The 17,581-nt window shown below is 41.2% G+C and overlaps 2 protein-coding genes across 2 annotated transcripts; one reads left to right on the top strand and one right to left on the bottom strand.

Moving 5' to 3' along the window:
* The first annotated feature begins 1,195 nt into the window (after positions 1-1,195).
* On the top strand, positions 1,196-3,970 carry LOC116911994 (PRAME family member 8-like). The gene is made up of 3 exons (XM_032915899.1): positions 1,196-1,482; positions 1,942-2,532; positions 3,403-3,970. The coding sequence occupies exons 1-3, from the start codon at positions 1,196-1,198 to the stop codon at positions 3,968-3,970; spliced, it is 1,446 nt and encodes a 481-aa protein (XP_032771790.1).
* A 10,345-nt stretch (positions 3,971-14,315) lies between these two features.
* Positions 14,316-16,981, bottom strand: LOC116911993 (PRAME family member 8-like). Its single transcript, XM_032915898.1, has 3 exons — positions 16,695-16,981; positions 15,659-16,249; positions 14,316-14,883 (listed from the first exon to the last, which is right to left on the bottom strand). The coding sequence occupies exons 1-3, from the start codon at positions 16,979-16,981 to the stop codon at positions 14,316-14,318; spliced, it is 1,446 nt and encodes a 481-aa protein (XP_032771789.1).
* Between the last annotated feature and the right edge of the window lie 600 nt (positions 16,982-17,581).

Here is a 17,581-nt window from a genome sequence, read left to right as displayed (position 1 = left end):
CACTTGTCTATCTGTCTGTCACTGTACCAATACCATGCAGTTTTTATCACTATTGCTCTGTAATACTGCTTGCATAGTGTTTGTTGATTGTTTGTATTTCATTATTTTCTTTTTTCCTTTATGAGTTATTTTATTGAATTACATTACAAAAGTTGTCCCCCATCTTGATCTCCCCTTGACTACTCTCCTCCCAACCTCCCTCCACTTTGACTCTAAAGAGGTGCTCCCACATCTGCCCCCCCACTCCTCCCTCACCCCTCTAGCATCCCACTTCCCTGGGGCTACAAGCCTCCTCTGGACCAAGAGCCTCCCCTCCCATTGTTGCAATTTATGGTAATTTTTGCTACATATTTATCTGAAATGATGAATCCACCCATACTCTTTCTTTGGTTCTTAGTCTTTTGGAGCTCCAAGTGGTTCATTTAGTTAATATTTGTTATTCATCAGGGGTTGTAAGCTGATTCAGCTCCTTCAGTTCTTCCCTATCTCTCCCTTGGTGGTCCCAAGCTCAGCCAAATTCATTGTCTATAAGTGTCCACAATTGTCTGAGAGAGGTCGGCACAGCCTCTCAGAGGATAGCCATACTAGGCTATTGTCTGTAAGCTCATCTTGGCATCAGCAATACTGTCATGGTTTGATTTCTGTTGATGGGATGGATCCCAAGGTAGGTAGTCTCAGAATGACCTTTCCTTCAGGCTCTACTGCTTTTTCTCCCTGCTTTTCCTTTAGAAAGGAAGAATTCTAGGTTATACATTTTGAGATGGATTAGTGGCCCCATCCTTCAACTGGGAATCACCTGTATCAACAGATGCTTGTCTATTCAGGTTCCATCTCCCCTCTGTTGAATATTTAGCTACTGTCACCTACATTGTGTCCTGGATGTCTCTCCCATTTTCCTATCTCTCTTTCGTCCTTTCATTTTCTTTAAAGAAATGGTCACACTTAACACATCAAGAGCAGAAAATTATATACCCATTTGAGTGATATAAAATCTGCCATGCTGCCAGTGTGGGAGTCTGTCTTTCATGACCAGTTTAGGATGAAGAGGTAAAATGATGTCTCTACAATTGGCAGAGCAGTAACTCGGAAGCCTCGTGGTTGTTGTGATTTTGAGGAAATGTAATAAACTTTGTCCTGAAAGTACAATCTTTTCTGAATCGTTCACCAGGTGCTTTCTGACTGGAGACCTTAAAAGATGAGTGTTCAGACCCCACCCACACTCGAGAAGCTGGCAATTCAGTCTCTGATAAGAAATGAAGATGTGGCCATGTCCTCTCTGGGAGAGCTGCCTGCTGTGCTCTTCCCAGCACTGTTCAAGGAGGCCTTCACTGGAAAACACATCAACCTCGTGAAGGAAATGGTGGCAGCTTGGCCTTTTCCCTGTCTCCCTGTGGGTGCATTGATGAAGACACCTAACCTGGAAACTTTGCAGGCTGTGCTAGATGGAGTAGACATGCAACTGACAAGAAAGTTTCACCCCAAGTAAGGAATAACCTATTACCGTAGAAGAGAACACATGGACTACACAGTAGAGAGTGTCAGGGCAGTTGTCTTGGTTATACGTGGATCAGAAGATTCTGAGAGCATCTTCATGCAGGGATACATGGTCCATGAAAGCTCTTTACTTGTCCTGAGGATGGCTGGATATGGATTATAGTAGAATATGGACTAGAGTAAATGTAGCCTCAGAGTTGAATGAACATAACCCTGGCATTCCCCCAACCACTAATAAAGTGACTAAGGAGAAATAAGGTTTACCTTAGTGAAAGAAAATTAATCAATGGACAGAAGTCTGGGAAAGCATGTGGAACAAGCCTGGGTCCAGTTTGGATATGAGATGCCTAAAAAAATATACATCTTAGCAGGGGGAAGAAATGAGTTTACATATATGTAGTAAAAGTTGATTCAGAGTCTCATGACATTCATATAATCTACCCACAGGAGAACAAAACTGCAGGTTCTCGACCTGAGAAATATGCACCATTACTTCTGGAACATACAGGCTGGAGAAGAAGACAGCAGCTGTTCAGCAGAGAACTCAAAAGAAAGGAAAGTCGTGAAAGTCTTTCGCAGATATGCACTAAGGAAGCGTGTGAAGGTCATAGTTGATCTGTACATCTGTTCCTGCCTGGGGGAAGAACAAACATGCTTGTTGAAGTGGGCCCAGCAGAGAAAGGGCTCCCTACATTTCTGCTGTACAAAGATGAAGGTCTGGAATCTACCAGTCTGTGTTATTGGAGAGATCCTGAAGGTTTTTGATCCACAGCATATCACAGAATTAGAACTGCATACTGAGTGGACTCTGTTAGAGCTGGCACATTTTGCTCCCTACTTTGGACAGATGAGAAATCTCCAGAAAGCCTTCCTGGCACCCCTGCACAGGATCATGTTCTCTAATAGCAATGGAACAAGAGACAGAGAAGCCAAGTGTATCAAGAAGTTTATATCTCAGTTCTCCAAATTCAATTGTCTCCAGCATCTCCACATGTTCTGCGTCCATTTTCTTGGAGATCACATGAATCAAGTCCTAGGGTAAGTAACAATGAAGAGCTAGGTCAGATACCAAAGCAAATTTGTCTCTCTTATCTTAAAGATTAGTGGTTCACGCTGTCAGTGGTCACTAGGAACAAATATTCAAGGACTAATGGGACTCAGGATTTTTTTTTTTGTTTTTTTTTTTTCTTTTTTCTATTTTTCGGAGCTGGGGACCAAACCCAGGGCCTTGAGTTTGCTAGGCAAGCGCTCTACCACTGAGCTAAATCCTCAACCCAGGACTCAGGATATTTATGTATACTGTTCCACAAGGTAAATTTTACAAGTGAAATCAGTGTCTCAGATGAGCACTCATGAATGAGAGAATTGACTTGGAGTTAAAAGTAGTAGTAAGAGTGGATTGTAATTCTTCCAGGGACGATAGCCAGGATTTGGAGGACTCAGTAGCACAGTGTGAACCTGAACTATATGCTCAAATCTGAGAAAACATACGTCTATCTTACCCCAATTCCCATGGGTGTAATCTTTGGATCCCAAGTAGCACTGAGTGCATGGGACAGAGGGTACAACTTCGGCTATAAATGAGAGCAAGTGTGACTTTTAGAATCCAGACTCAATGAGCACATGGCAAATATCATGATGCTATCAGGACTTCCTTAGGATGGAAGTTTTTCTGTGTGCTTTCTGGATTTATGGGTTGAACTGGTTTTCAGTTTGAAAGTGAAGCCAATAGATGAACTCTGGGGTGGGCATGACTGATCAATTTCCAACAGAAAGCATCATAAATGATGTCCTTGATCATTTAGTCAAACTGACCTTGGGGCATCTGGTTCCTTCTACTACTCTGTACATTCCAGCCAAATGTCTACAACACCATTAGCCAGAACTAACCCCCTGTTCTATCCCTAGGTGCCTGATGACTCCCTTGGAGACCCTTTCAATCACTTACTACCTAATTTCACAGAAAGACTTGGATTCCCTATCCTGCAGTCAAAGCCTATTTCAGCTCAAACATCTGGATTTGAGAGGAGTGGTCTTATGTGATCTGGATATTATGCCTCTGAGAGGTCTCCTAGAGAAAGTGGCAGACACTCTTGAGACTCTGGATTTGCAGTGGTGTAGGATGACAGACTCCCAGCTTTATGCCCTCCTACCTGCCCTCAGACATTGCTGTCAGCTCACCATGGTCAACTTCTACAGCAATAACTTCTCCGTGCCCATTCTGAAGGATCTGATGCAGCACACAGCCAACTGGAGCAGGATCCGTGTGGAACAGTACCCTGCCCCTCTGGAGTGCTATGATGACTTGGCTCAAGTTTCTGTAAAAAGATTTGCCGAGCTTTCTTCTGAGCTTATGTATACTCTCGGGGTAATAAGGCAGACCAAGAACATCTCCTTTGCTACAGATATCTGCCATACATGTGGTCAGCGCTGTGTCTATCACAATGGGTCCAGACTTTGTTGTTGCTGGCACTAAATTGTGAAACAGGACTTCTGTTTTTGACAACACAACAGGCTTGGGACACATCTCTCATCTGGGTTCCTAAAAGACTGTGGCTTCTGACACTGCTCAGACGGTTGAAAACCATGATGTACAGAGACTGGGACCTTGAACGCTGAGCTGGACATGGAGCAAAATTAAATTAACTGTGGGAACAATGTCCTGTTCACTCAGAAACAGAATTTGGCCTTTATACACAACTTCTGCCCAGACAGTCTAACAAGATGCTTTGTTGTGTAGTTATATAAAACTGGACGTTATCTCCTTGGGCTCTTTGATCATTTCCATCCTTGCTACCAGGCTTGGTAGTGTCTGGAATGTTTAATGGGTCCAGAATGGAAAGGCCCTGGTGCATGAATGCATTGGCATGTATAAAATAAAAGTTTTCTTGACACTTCTTTCCCTTGTCCTTTTTCTGGGCTACGTTTACAACCTTCTTATGTGGCTGATCAGTTATGTGCACTAAACATTCAAACTAAAGCGAGCAGCCTACACATCTCCAATGAAGTAGGATTAAATGAATCACGGAAGATGAAAATACAGTCCATTCAAACCACAAGGCACCTTGGCCCCATCAGGGATGCCTAAAGAGAAGAATACAACCTAGGGCAAAGTAAACAGGCTCCGGTCTGGCTTTGAACTCTTGATCTTTTTGTCATGCCTCCATGAGATTATTACTAGGAATCTCTATGTCCAGCCTTTATGCCACATGTCTCTAGAGTTTTATTCCTATGGACTCCCAAACTCTACATAGGACCCAAAGTGTGTGTAAAGGTGTCCAAAAATAGAGTTCCCTCTACTATATAAAGCATCTACTTTACAAAGGAATGTTATTCTAAGTATTGATTTATAACAAAAATCTCCCTCAGCCTAGTCCTTATTACTCCTTACTGTATAGTGAACTATCAATAAAATGATTTATTGTACACTGTATTTATTAAGCCCATAGAAAATAGGTTCTCCATTTAAATATCATTGTGATTGTCTGAATTGAATAATGGATCTAAATTTAAGGACTCAACTACAAATGTCCTCTCAAGAGAAGTCAAAATAAATACATTCATGCCAGGAATATCACAATTTACAATCTTGGGTAGGTGGAAAAGTTATCAGTTAACATGGAAGAAATGTGGAGACCTGTGCTAGCCTGAGGTACAGAAGAAGCCAAAAAACTAAACAAACAAATAAACAAAAAATACAAGAAACCTCTCTCAGGCTCCTTCTTTCTGTCTTCCCACACAACCTGTCTCCCTGACTGCATGTCCAGTTCCCTGGCCTTGTTCCTTGGGACCAGTGAACTCACCTTACATTTGCCCACAGTAAACATGCTTTCACATTCTTAAAACAAATGACCTATAGTTTGAGGGAGATTGCTCACAGGTTAAGAGCACATGCTAGTTTTGCAGAGGACCAAAGTTTGTTTTCAGAGCTTACAATCAGGTGGCTCTCAAAGGAAAATCAGGCTTCAGGTGACAGGACCCTTTTTCTGGCCTTTGTGGATCCCACCTTTCACATGAACAAACCTAACACAGATGCAGATGTACACCCAGCTGAAGAAGTCTTTAAATAAAAAAACCTCAATTTCACGAAGAAATAAACATGGCCAAATTAATTAAAATGGGGATATTGATTGTTAGCAGTTGTGTGGCTCTGTGAGTCGAGTATGTGGAGTTTCAGGTGTGTCCATTGAGCTCAATTGGTGAGCAATAGCCTTGTTTGCTCTGGCCTCCAGTGTTTGAGCCCCTGCACCAAGGGTGAGTGAGAGGAAATTAGGAGTTTGTTAGTGTACAACATTTATTTCTGTATGCATTTTATGTATATTTCTGTTCTATTTTTCTGTACGCTTTCATAACCGGAAAAGCTTCAGAACCATAAGGTGGTTGTGAGCTGCCAGATTGTTGTCTAGAATTGAACACAGGTTGTCTGAAAGGGCAGCCAGGACTCTTAATTTCTGAGCCATCATCCCCCCATGTTTGACAAAGTAAAAAGCACTCGTGGATACAGAATCACAAGAAATCATGTGTCTCTTTTGCATAAAAACTTACCAGTTTGGCATTATCTTTAATTAGTTACATTTCAGATGTCTTGTGCACATGTGTATGTTGAAGGCTTGCATGTTTGTTTACTTTTAGATAGTCACTAAGTAGATCTGCCAAAGCAGTGCCATTGTCCCGAGTCATTAGAACTAATGTCTGGATGTGCTTCACTTCACAGCATTTGTCTATCCATTCACTGGATCTAGGAACATCATTAATAAGTGTGTAAAAATACATAACTACTTTCTCAGCACTCTACATGTTGAGACTTCAGAGTAGAAATTTAATATCATTCTATCCACTTAACTGAATACCTAATATGACATTCAAGAGACTTCCTCTTGACAAACAGCTAGGGTGCCTCAACACTTTCCTTCTGGTTTCCCTTGATTTCAACAGGTATATTTTGACTAGTTAGTCCACATTTAGCAAGATCTTAGAGAGCACTCACGATCAATAAAACACAATGAAACAAATACAGAGATCAGGTATGCCCTGTATTCCTGCTGAAGATACAGCTTCTTACCCCTGGGCACCTTAATTGTTTTCCATGGTTATGAGAATCAAGAAAGAAGCAGCTCCAAGTCTCAGGCATGAAAGGTGTTGACTGTTAACTCCAGCAGCATCACTAGAACCAAACAGCAGATATTCTCTCAGCCTAGGACACTTATTACTCCATTGGGCCCTGACTGTAACCAGCAGCCTGACATCAGCTCAATGTCCCAGACTGACACAAGCTACAGAGCAAAAGCTATGGCATGCATGGACTAGACATGTGTTCCGTATTTGTGTCTTGACAGAGCAGGACTAGGAACAACAATGAAAACACCATGTTTGACAGAGTACATTGCAGCTCCTTAATCAGTTAGTCTGACACAGGAGTCTCGGGCCATCACTGAACTCACTTGATGACAGGGGTTATCAGTTCCACTGAGCATGGATCATCTTTCTCTTTACAACCCAGCACTAGACTGGGGTTCTGAGCTGAAGAAAGTATTGAGTTCATATACTAAAACTGTTCATTGGATCACTGACAAGCTTGATGTGACCAATGCCATGAGGAACAGCTGCAGCTGTGGTGACCTTCAGCAGTCCTTGGCCTTAGTCACATAACAAATCAGAACTATTGCTGAGAATAGTTTGAGCTATCCTGGGTTTTTTATTACTCCAAATAAATTGGCAAATTATTCTTTCTAAGTCTATGAAAAATTGAAGTGGATTTTGATGGGGATTGCATTGAATCTGTAGATCGCTTTTGGTAAAATGGCCATTTTTACTATATTAATCCTGCCATACATGAGCATGGGAGGTCTTTCCATCTACTGAGATCTTCAACTTCTTTCTTCAGAGACTTGAAGTTCTTGTCATACAGATCTTTCACTTGCTTGGTTAAAGTCACACCGAGGTATTTTATATTATTTTATATTATTTGGGACTATTACGAAGGGTAACATTTCTCTCTCAGCCTGTTTATCCTTTGAGTAGTGGAAAGCTACTGATTGGTTTGAATTAATTTTATACCCAGCCACTTTGCTTATCAGTTGTTTAAGAGGTCTCTGGTGTAACTTTTGGGGGTCACAAAAATATACTATCATATAATCTGCAAATAGTGATATTTTGACTACTTCCTTTCTAATTTGTATCCCTTTGATCTACTTTTGTTGTCTGATTGCTCTGGCGAGGACTTGGAGAAGTTTATTGAATAAGTAGGGAGACAGTGGGCAGCCTTGTCTAGTCTCTGATTTTAGTGGGATTGCTTCAAGTTACTCTCCATTTAGTTTAATGTTAGCCACTGGTTTGATGTATAAGCCTTTTACTATGTTTATGTATGGGCCTTGAATTCCTATTCTTTCCATGTTTTATCATGAGGTGTTGAATTTTGACAAATTCTTTCTCAGCATCTATTGAAGTGATCATATGGTTTTCATCTTTGAGTTTGTTTATATAGTGGATTACATTGATGGTTTTCCTATTAAACCATCCCTGCATACCTGGAATGAAGCCTAATTGATCATGATGGATGATCGTTTTGATGTGTTCCTGGATTTGCAAGAATTATATTGAGTATTTTTGCAACAATATTTATAAGGGAAATTGGTCTGAAGTTCTCTTTCTTTCTTGGGTCTTCGTGCGAGTAGTTGTGGCTTCATAGAACGAATTTGGTAGTGCTTCATCTGTTTCTATTTTGTGGAATAGTTTGGACAGTCTTGTTCTGAGGTCTTCTAAGGAGGTCTGATAGAATTCTGCACTAAATCCATCTGGCCCTGGGCTCTTTTTGGTTGGGAGACTTTTAATCACTACTTCTATTTCTTTATGGGTTATGGGATTGTTCAGATGGTTTGTCTGTTCCTGATTCAACTTTGGTAACTGGCATTTGTCTAGAAAAGTGTGCGTTTCCTTCAGATTTTCAAGTTTTGTTAAATATAGGCTTTCGTAGTAGGATCTGATGATTTTTTGAATTTCCTCTGATTCTGTTGTTATGTCTCCCTTTTCACTTCTGATTTTTTTTAAATTGGACACACTCTCTGTTCGCTCTGGTTAGTCTGGCTAAGAGTTTATCTATCTTGTTGATTTTCTCAAAGAACCAACTCCTGCTTTTATTGATTCTTTGTATAGTCCTTTTTGTTTCTACTTGGTTGATTTAGCCCTGAGTTTGATTATTTCTTGACTTCTATTCCTCTTGCGTTTATTTGCTCATTTTTTCTAGAGCTTTTAGGTGTGCTTACAAGCTGCTGGGGTATACTCTCTCCTGTTTCTTTTTGGAGGCACTCAGAGCTATGAGTTTTCCCTTAGCAAATTTCATTTGTCCCATAACTTTGGATAGGTGTACCTTCATTTTCATTAAATTCTAAAGTCTGTAATTTTTTTTCTTTATTTCTTCCTTGACAAATTATCACTATGTAGAAGCTTCCTTGTATATGTGGACATTCTTTGGTTATTGTGTTATTGAAGACCAGCCTTAGTCCGTGGTGATCCAATAGGATGCATGGGATTATTTGTATCTTCCCTTATCTATTGAGTCCTGTTTTGTGACCAGTTATATGGTCAATTTTGGAGCAGGTAAAAAGAGGTGCTGAGAAGAAAGTATATCCTTTTGTTTTAGGATGGAATGTTCATAACTACTTTTAGTCTCTCTATGTCTCTGTTTATTTTCTGTTTCCATGATCTGTCCATTAATGAGAGTGGGGTGTTGAAAGCTCCTACTATTATTGTGAGAGGTACAATGTGTGCTTTGAACTTTAGTAAGGTTTCTTAAATCAATGTAGGTGCCCTTATATTCAGAACACAGACATTTAGCATTGAGAGTTCATTTTGATGGATTTTTCCTTTGATGAATATGAATTGCCTTCCTTATCTTTTTTAATGACTTTTAGTTGAAAGTTGATTTTATTCGATATTAGAATGGCTATTCTAGCTTGCTTCTTCAGACCATTTGATAGGAAATGGGTTTTCGACCTTTTATTCTGAGGTAGTGTCTGTCTTTATCTCTGAGTTGTATTTACTGTATGCAACAAAATGTTGGGTCCTTTTTACGGATCCAGTCTGTTTCTCAATATCTGTTTACTGGGGAATTGAGTCCATTGATGTTGAGAGATATTAGGTAATAGTGATTGGTGCTTCCTGTCATTTTCATATTTAGAAGTGGGATTATGTTTGTATGATTCTCTTTTTATGGTTTTGTTGCAAGATTACTTTCTTGCTTTTTCTAGAGTGTAGCTTGCCTCCTTATGCTGGGCTTTACCATTTATTATCCTTTGTAGGGCTGGATTTGTAGAAAGATATTGTGTAAATTTGGTTTTGCCATTTAATATCTTGGTTTCTCCCTCTATGTTAGTTGAGAGTTTTGCTGGATATAGTAGCCTGGGCTACTTGCCCTCCTGCAGTCTGTATGACATCTGTCTATGATCTTCTGGCTTTCATAGTCTCTGGTGAGAAGGCTGGTGTAATTCTGATAGCTCTGCCTTAAATGTTACTTGACCTTTTTCCCTCACTGCTTTTAATATTCTTTCTTTGATTTGTTCACTTGGCATTTTGACTATTATGCAGTGGGAGGAACAGTTTTTCTGGTCCAATCTCTTCAGAGTTCTCTAGGCTTCTTGGATGTTTACAGGCATCTCTTCCTTTAGGTTAGGGAAGTTTTCTTCTATAATTTTGTTGATGCTATTTACTTGCCTTTTAAGTTGGGAGTCTTTGCTCTCTTCAATATTTATTATCCTTAGATTTGTACTTCGCATTGTGTCCTGAATTTTCTGTAAGTTTTGGGATAGGAGCTTTGTCCATTTTACATTATCTTTGACAGTTGTGTTGATGTTTTCTAAGGTATTTTCTGCTCCTGAGATTCTCTCTTCTATCCCTTGTATTCTGTTAGTGATGCTCTCATTTATGACTCCTGATCTCATCCCTAACGTTTTTATCTCCAGAACTGTCTCTTTTTGGAGCTTTCTGTATTGTTTCTATTTCTGTTTTAAACTCCTGGATGGTTTGGTTCCATTCCTACTCCTGTTTGGTTGTGTTTTCCAGTAATTCTTAAAGGGATATTTGTGTTTCATCTTTAAGGGATGCTACTTGTTTCCTTTTGTTGTCCTGTATTTCCTTAAGGAAGTTATTTATGACCTTCTTAAAGTCCTCTATCATCATGGTAAAATGTGATTTTAAATCTAAATCTTGCTTTTCCCGTGTGTTTTGGATATCCAGTGTTTGCTTTCGTGGGAGAATTGGGCTCTGAATGGTGACAAGTAGTCTTGGTTTCTGTTGCTTGGGTTCCTGCGCTTGCCTCTCACCATCAACTTTTCTCTGGTGTTAGCTTGTCTTGCTTTTTCTGAAGGTGGCTTGACACTCCTGTAGGCCTGTGTGTCAGCACTCCTGTAGACCTGTTTTCCTGTTTTCTTTCAGTCGCTTCTGAGAACAGAGTTTTCTAATCTCAGGCATGTGGTCAGTCCTGCCGGCTGGCTTCCAGCTCTCTGTGAGGGTGGCAACCAGAAGGGTCCTGCCCCTGAATGCTTGCAGATCCCTGTGCACAGGGGGCACAAGTGGCACTGGGCATTTTCTCTTGGGTTCGGAATGTGGGCAGAGAGTAATTTCTTCTCGTTTCTCAGGAGTGTCCGCACTTCTGAGTGTCCAGCTCTCCACTCTTCCATGAGATTTGGGTTCAGGGAGCTGTTTGACTGGTACAGTTCAGTTCTGGGCTCAGACCTGGATGGATGGCTCCTGCAGTTGACTGCCTATATTCCTGCATCCTGCACTATGCAGTTTCCTCTTTAGACAGGAATGTGGGGAAAGGTGGGCAGAAGCCATAGTCTGTCCCACAGTCTCAGGATTGTCCAAACTTCTGGGTATTCACATCTCTCTCTCTCTCTCCCTTGGGATTTAGGAGGGTCTCAACCTTCTTAAGGCTGCATACCCTTGAATGCACTTCCCATTGTTTAGTGTTCCCAACATAAAATTATTTCATGGTTAGTTTTCAACTGTAATCCACTACTGCTGTAAATTGTAATATAAATGTCTGATATACAGGATATCTAATATGAGATTCCAAAAAGTCCTGACCCACAGGTTGAGAACCATTGACTTAGTAGAGAGGATGAAGAAAATTGGGCAATAGGTATAACTCATTTTAAACTCAATACAATTTCATTATCTGATTTTAGAAAAGATTTTTTTTGCACAAGAATGTTGGTCATACTCTCTGAAATGGCCTTCAGGCTAGAATGTTCACACAAAAAATAAGGAAGCAGTGAACCCTGTTGGCATTTCTGCCCAGATAATCAGGGATTTTACTAAAACTGCTGTTCTGGCTCCTTACCCACCTCCTCAGTCAACTCGTATCACCTGTACTTTTACATGTTTAATTTGCTTATTGATCACACTTGATTTCTTAGGTCTATCAAGTCTAATACTCTGAACCTTAGTGGATTCATTAATGATTGCTGTCATCGGAAACCTCACAAGAAGCACCTTAAGAGAGAAAGGGGTTTATTTAGCCAACTGTTCGTGGGATGTTCTCCAGCACAATATTGTGGGAATGGAATGATGGAAAGAGGGAAGAGACCTGGTCATGGTGCATCCAAACAGGAAGCAAAGAGAGATGAATTTGGTGCTCACCTGGATTTCCCTGTTTTATTCAGTCCTGGCTACTAGACTTTTAGGTGGTGCCACTCCAATTCAATTTGGTTCACATTCCTGGCCAGTTACATGTTTTAGGAAATATGCTCAGGTGAGTTTCCATAGTAATTCTAAATGGGGTTAACACAATTAGCTATCACACCAAACCTAAAACCCAAAGGTAGACAAGTGGATGTTTTGATTGGCCTTGAGAGGAGATGAAAGGTTTTGGCAAAAGGAATTGTCTGTCAACTAGACAGGCTCTAATCGCCTAAGAAAGAGGTCTTTCGGGAATCTGGAAGCTAAGTTTCTGGATTGAATTAAAGTTTGAAGGTGTGATGGCCTCTGTCTTCCTGTAGATAAGGGCACAGGAGCAGCAGGTCCGCTGCGTCTGAGACTCCGTCGGAACCTGAAGGGACCGAGTGGATAAACAGTTCTCTGCACCCAAATCCCATGGGAGGGAGAGCTAAACATTCAGACAGGCAGACACGCCTGGGAAACCAGAAGAGACTACACTCTGCCCACATCTCTGACTCTAGAGGAAAACACCAAACGCCATCTGGGTCTCTGGTGCACCCCAGATGCAAACACCCCATGAGCAAACTTGAGCCTCGGGACCACAGGTAAGACAAACCTTCCTGCTCCAAGCGACCTGCCTGGTGAACTCAGGGCACAGGCCCAGAGGAACAGCTGAAGACCTGTAGATAGGGAAAACTACACGCCTGAAAGCAGAACACTCTGTTCCCATAACTGGCTGAAAGAAAAAATGAAAACAAGTCTACAGCACCCCTGACACACAGTCTTATAGGACAGTCTAGCCACTGTCAGAAATAGCAGAACAAAGTAACACTAGAGATAATCTGATGGCAAGAGGCAAGCACAGGAACCCAAGGAACAGAAACCAAGACTACATGGCATCATCGGAGCCCAATTCTCCCACCAAAGCAAACACGGAATATCCAAACACACCAGAAAAGCAAGATCTAGATTCAAAATCATATTTGATCATGATGCTGGAGGACTTCAAGAAAGACATGAAGAACTCCCTTAGAGAAACACAGGAAAACATAAATAAACAAGTAGAAGCCCACAGAGAGGAATCACAAAAATCCCTGAAAGAATTCCAGGAAAACACAATCAAACAGTTGAAGGAATTAAAAATGGAAATAGAAGCAATCAAGAAAGAACACATGGAAACATCCCTGGATATAGAAAACCAAAGGAAGAGACAAGGAGCCATAGATACAAGCATCACCAAGAGAATACAAGAGATAGAAGGGAGAATCTCAGGAGCAGAAGATTCCATAGAAATCATCGACTCAACTGTCAAAGATAATGTAAAGCAGAAAAAGCTACTGGTCCAAAACATACAGGAAATCCAGGACTCAATGAGAAGATCAAACCTAAGGATAATAGGTATAGAAGAGAATGAAGACTCCCAGCTCAAAGGACCAGTAAATATCTTCAACAAAATCATAGAAGAAAACTTCCCTAACCTAAAAAAAGAGATACCCATAAGCATACAAGAAGCCTACAGAACTCCAAATAGATTGGACCAGAAAAGAAACACCTCCTGTCACATAATAGTCAAAACACCAAACGCACAAAATAAAGAAAGAATATTAAAAGCAGTAAGGGAAAAAGGCCAAGTAACATATAAAGGAAGACCTATCAGAATCACACCAGACTTTTCACCAGAGACTATGAAAGCCAGAAGATCCTGGACAGATGTCACACAGACCCTAAGAGAACACAAATGCACTAAATTGTTCATTTTACCCCTCTCCAGACGGTATTTGTTACAGAATCCTTAAATTTAGATACTTTATTCAACTATGACAACATTAATGAAATCTAAAAAAGAACACATGCTCTAGTTATTCACTGAATTCAGTGAAGGACAAAAAGTTGAAAAGTAAACTACAAAGACTCTAGGTACTCTGTCCAGACTACAGATCATGAAAGTGGCCAAATTGTGTTTCTGACTCCACAAGGCCCCTGTATCCACAGTCCACCATACAGTTTCCCTTGTCAAGCTTAGTTTCCAAGACTGCAGTCTCTGTACATGATTTTTAATTTCACCTATCTAAGCAGTGTCTGAAATCAAAATCAGTGAGCACCCCAGGTTAGAGTTGTGTCAGAATCCTGTCATTTATTCATATCTAGTAGTCCTGTACCCATGTTTACAGCCGGCAACTACAACTTCTGTTCTCCCGTCCATAAACACACTGCTTACCACATTTGTGGCACATATTTGTAGCAAAAGAAATGTTGTTGAGTTGCCTTATTGTCCCAAGTGTATCCATGAGTTCCAGACAAAGTTGGGCAAACCTTTCTCTGCAGACATGAGCTACCTCATCATAGCACTCCAGAGGGGCAGGGTATTGTTCCACATTGATCTTGCTCCAGTTGGCAGTGTGCTGCAAAAAGTCCTTTAGGATGGCCATGGAGAAGTCATTGTTGTAGAAGTTGATCTTGACGAGCTGAGAGCATCGTGTGAGGGCAGGTAGGAGGGCATTGAGCTGGTAGTCTTTCATTCTACACCCCTGCAAATCCAGAGTCTGAATTTTATCTGCCAGTTTCTCCACGAGACTTCTCAGAGGCATAATATCCAAAGAACTTAAGGTCACACCGCTCATCTCCAGATGTTTTAGGTGAAAGAGGCTCTGACAGCAGGAGAAGGAATCCAAGTCTTTCTGTGAAATTCGGTAGTGCATCATGGAGAGTTTCACCAAGGGTGTCATCAGGCTCCTAGAAATAAAGAAGACAAGAATGTTAGCTCTTGTAAATGGTAATGGGATTTGTGGGGTGGGGTTTATGAAATCAAAGAAGGAACCAGATGACCAAATGATCAAAGATATTATCTAAGAGGTTTCCTTTAAAATCAGTCCATTCACTCCCACAGCTGATCTGTTGCTCTCAGTCTCATGCAGAGAAGCCATTTATCCTACAAGACCATGCTATAAGAGGAAAAAGTTCTATGTTAAAAGATGCCTGACAGTATCTAGGGAAATTATTTGTAGACTCGCTCTTAGATGCATTCCATCCTAGGCTCTGAACACTCAATTTAGTCTTCCTTTACAGGCCCACACCTTTCCTCATGCCCCAGTCACTCAGTCCTATGCCGCTCAAAACCCTTCACTCATGGGAATTTAGGGAAAGATAGGAAGCTGTTCCCACAAAACCCCATACAGAGCTCCCCTCTTCACTTTGCTGCTGAGTCCTGCCACTCTTAACTACATGCTCATTTTCCCTTTCTCTGTCTGGGGTGTTCGTTACGTACAATTCCAAAAATAATTACAAACCCCCCTGACCAGATCTGAACTATTGCAAAACTTCCTTCAATCCTCTACTTCAGAAGAGATCATTTGTGACTTTGAATCACTACACACAACTTCCATATTCTAAAGACTCCCAAAATGATTGATCCTATTGAGTGACTTAAAAACTACCTGCACCATTCAACATGACAATGGAAGAGGAAAGTTTGCTCTGCTGCATAACCCAGCCCTCCATCTTTGCTTACCTGAAGACCTGATTCATGTGATCTCTAAGAAAATGGATGCCACTCAAGGAGAGATGCTGCAGACAATTGAATTTTGAGAACATAGAAATGAAACCCTTGACACACTTGTCCTCTCTCTCTCCTGTTCTATTGGCAATCTTGAATACATTCTTGTAGAGGGGTGCCAGGAGCAGTTTGTGAAGATTTCTCATTTGCCCAAAGAAGGGAGCAAACTGGGCCAGCTGGAAGACATTCCACTCAGTGTTCAGTTCCAATTCCTCGATGTGCTCTGGGTGAAAGACATTCAAGATCTCTCTGATAAAGTCCATAGGCATAGCCCAGATCTTCAGCTTCGTACAGCAGAAATGCAGGAAGCCCTTTCTCTGCTGGGCCCACTTCAAGAAGCATGCTTGTGCTTCCTCAAGACGGGGCCTCAGGCACAGCTCAGTTACCACCTTCAGTTTGTGCCTCAGTGCATATCGGGGAAGGACCTTCACTACCGGATTGTCATCCAAGGACTCTGAAGAACAGCTGCCATCCTCTTCATCAGCCCATATGTTCCAGAAAGTGTGGTGCACATTCCTCAGGTCCAGAACCTGAAGTTTTCCCTTGCTGAGGGTGAAAAAGGTGAAATATTGGCAGACATGACAAGACCTTCAGTCAGTTTACACTACAGGACTCTAAACTCCATTCTCCTCTACCCTGCCATGGTGTAGGTTTTATGCAACAAGAGTACAATGTGCACACACATTCTATGGAAGCTTTCCCTGAGCTACATTTCTATGCACGATCACTTTCTTTCCAGCAAGCTACTCTTAAGTTTTCCTTAGTCCCATAATTAGTGGCTATGGGAATACCAGGGTTAGGTGCATTCTACAGTGAGGCTACGTCTATTCAAAGCCCTAATCCAGAGAAAACTCTCCTTACTCCACAACCAATAGATTTCAAGGCTTCTGTATCAGAGTCTGAAGATCCCTTCAGAAAACATTCTGCCAGAACCCATAGTCTCTAAAGTCTAATTCCTGTGTTCCCTTCTATAGTACTTCGTACTCCTTACCTGTGGTGAATATCTCTTGTCAGTCGCATGTCTACACCTTCTAGGACAGCCTGCAAGGTTTCCAAGTTAGGTGTCTTCATCAATGCCCCAACAGGGAGACAGGGGAAAGGCCAAGTTGTCACCATTTCCTTCACAAGCTTGCTCTGCCTGCCCTCGAAGGCCTCCTTGAACAATGCTGGGAAGAGCACTATAGGCAGCTCCTCCAGAGAGGATATGATCACAGCCTCATTTCTCAGCAGAGTCTGCCTTGCCAGCTTCTGGAGTGTGGGTGGGCTCTGAACACTCATCCTCGAAGGGCTCCAGAAACAAGGCTCCTGGGAAAGAAATCAGAAAAAAATATAGTTTCAAGACAACGTTTGTAAAAATTTCTTCACTATCATATCAACTTTAAGCTTCTGACTTACTTCTCTGGCAATGGTAGAGACAACAATTTTTCTCTTTATCCAAACTGGGAGTGGAGAGACAGAATCCCACAATGTTATTATGTGAGCCTTTCAATCACACAAATTGCACAGAATTTTCAGGTAAAAATGCTTTATGTATAACCCTTTCTCAAAAAAAAATTAAAAAATTAACAGCACTTCTAACAAACCCATTGAACATACCAACAAACCAAAGCCTACTGATGTGGATCAATATTGATTCCCAGAAATCAGGATGAAGTCAGTACATTTCTGAACATTTTAGGGTTTCCTTTTCTGGGAAGAGGACCATGTCCACATGTGAGTAACTCACAAGTGGAATTCCAGCTATTCAGAGTTAAAGTAGATCAAAGATACATGGTCTCCAGGTCTACAGTGTGAGTCACAGTTTCACAAAAAGAAATAAAGACTATCATTTCAGTGAACAAAACATGAGAGAACATCTTAGTCAGAATGATCTGCCTT

Source organism: Rattus rattus, chromosome 11 (assembly GCF_011064425.1).
Source record: "Rattus rattus isolate New Zealand chromosome 11, Rrattus_CSIRO_v1, whole genome shotgun sequence".
NCBI lineage: Eukaryota > Metazoa > Chordata > Mammalia > Rodentia > Muridae > Rattus > Rattus rattus.
This window is presented reverse-complemented; position numbering and strand designations above follow the sequence as displayed.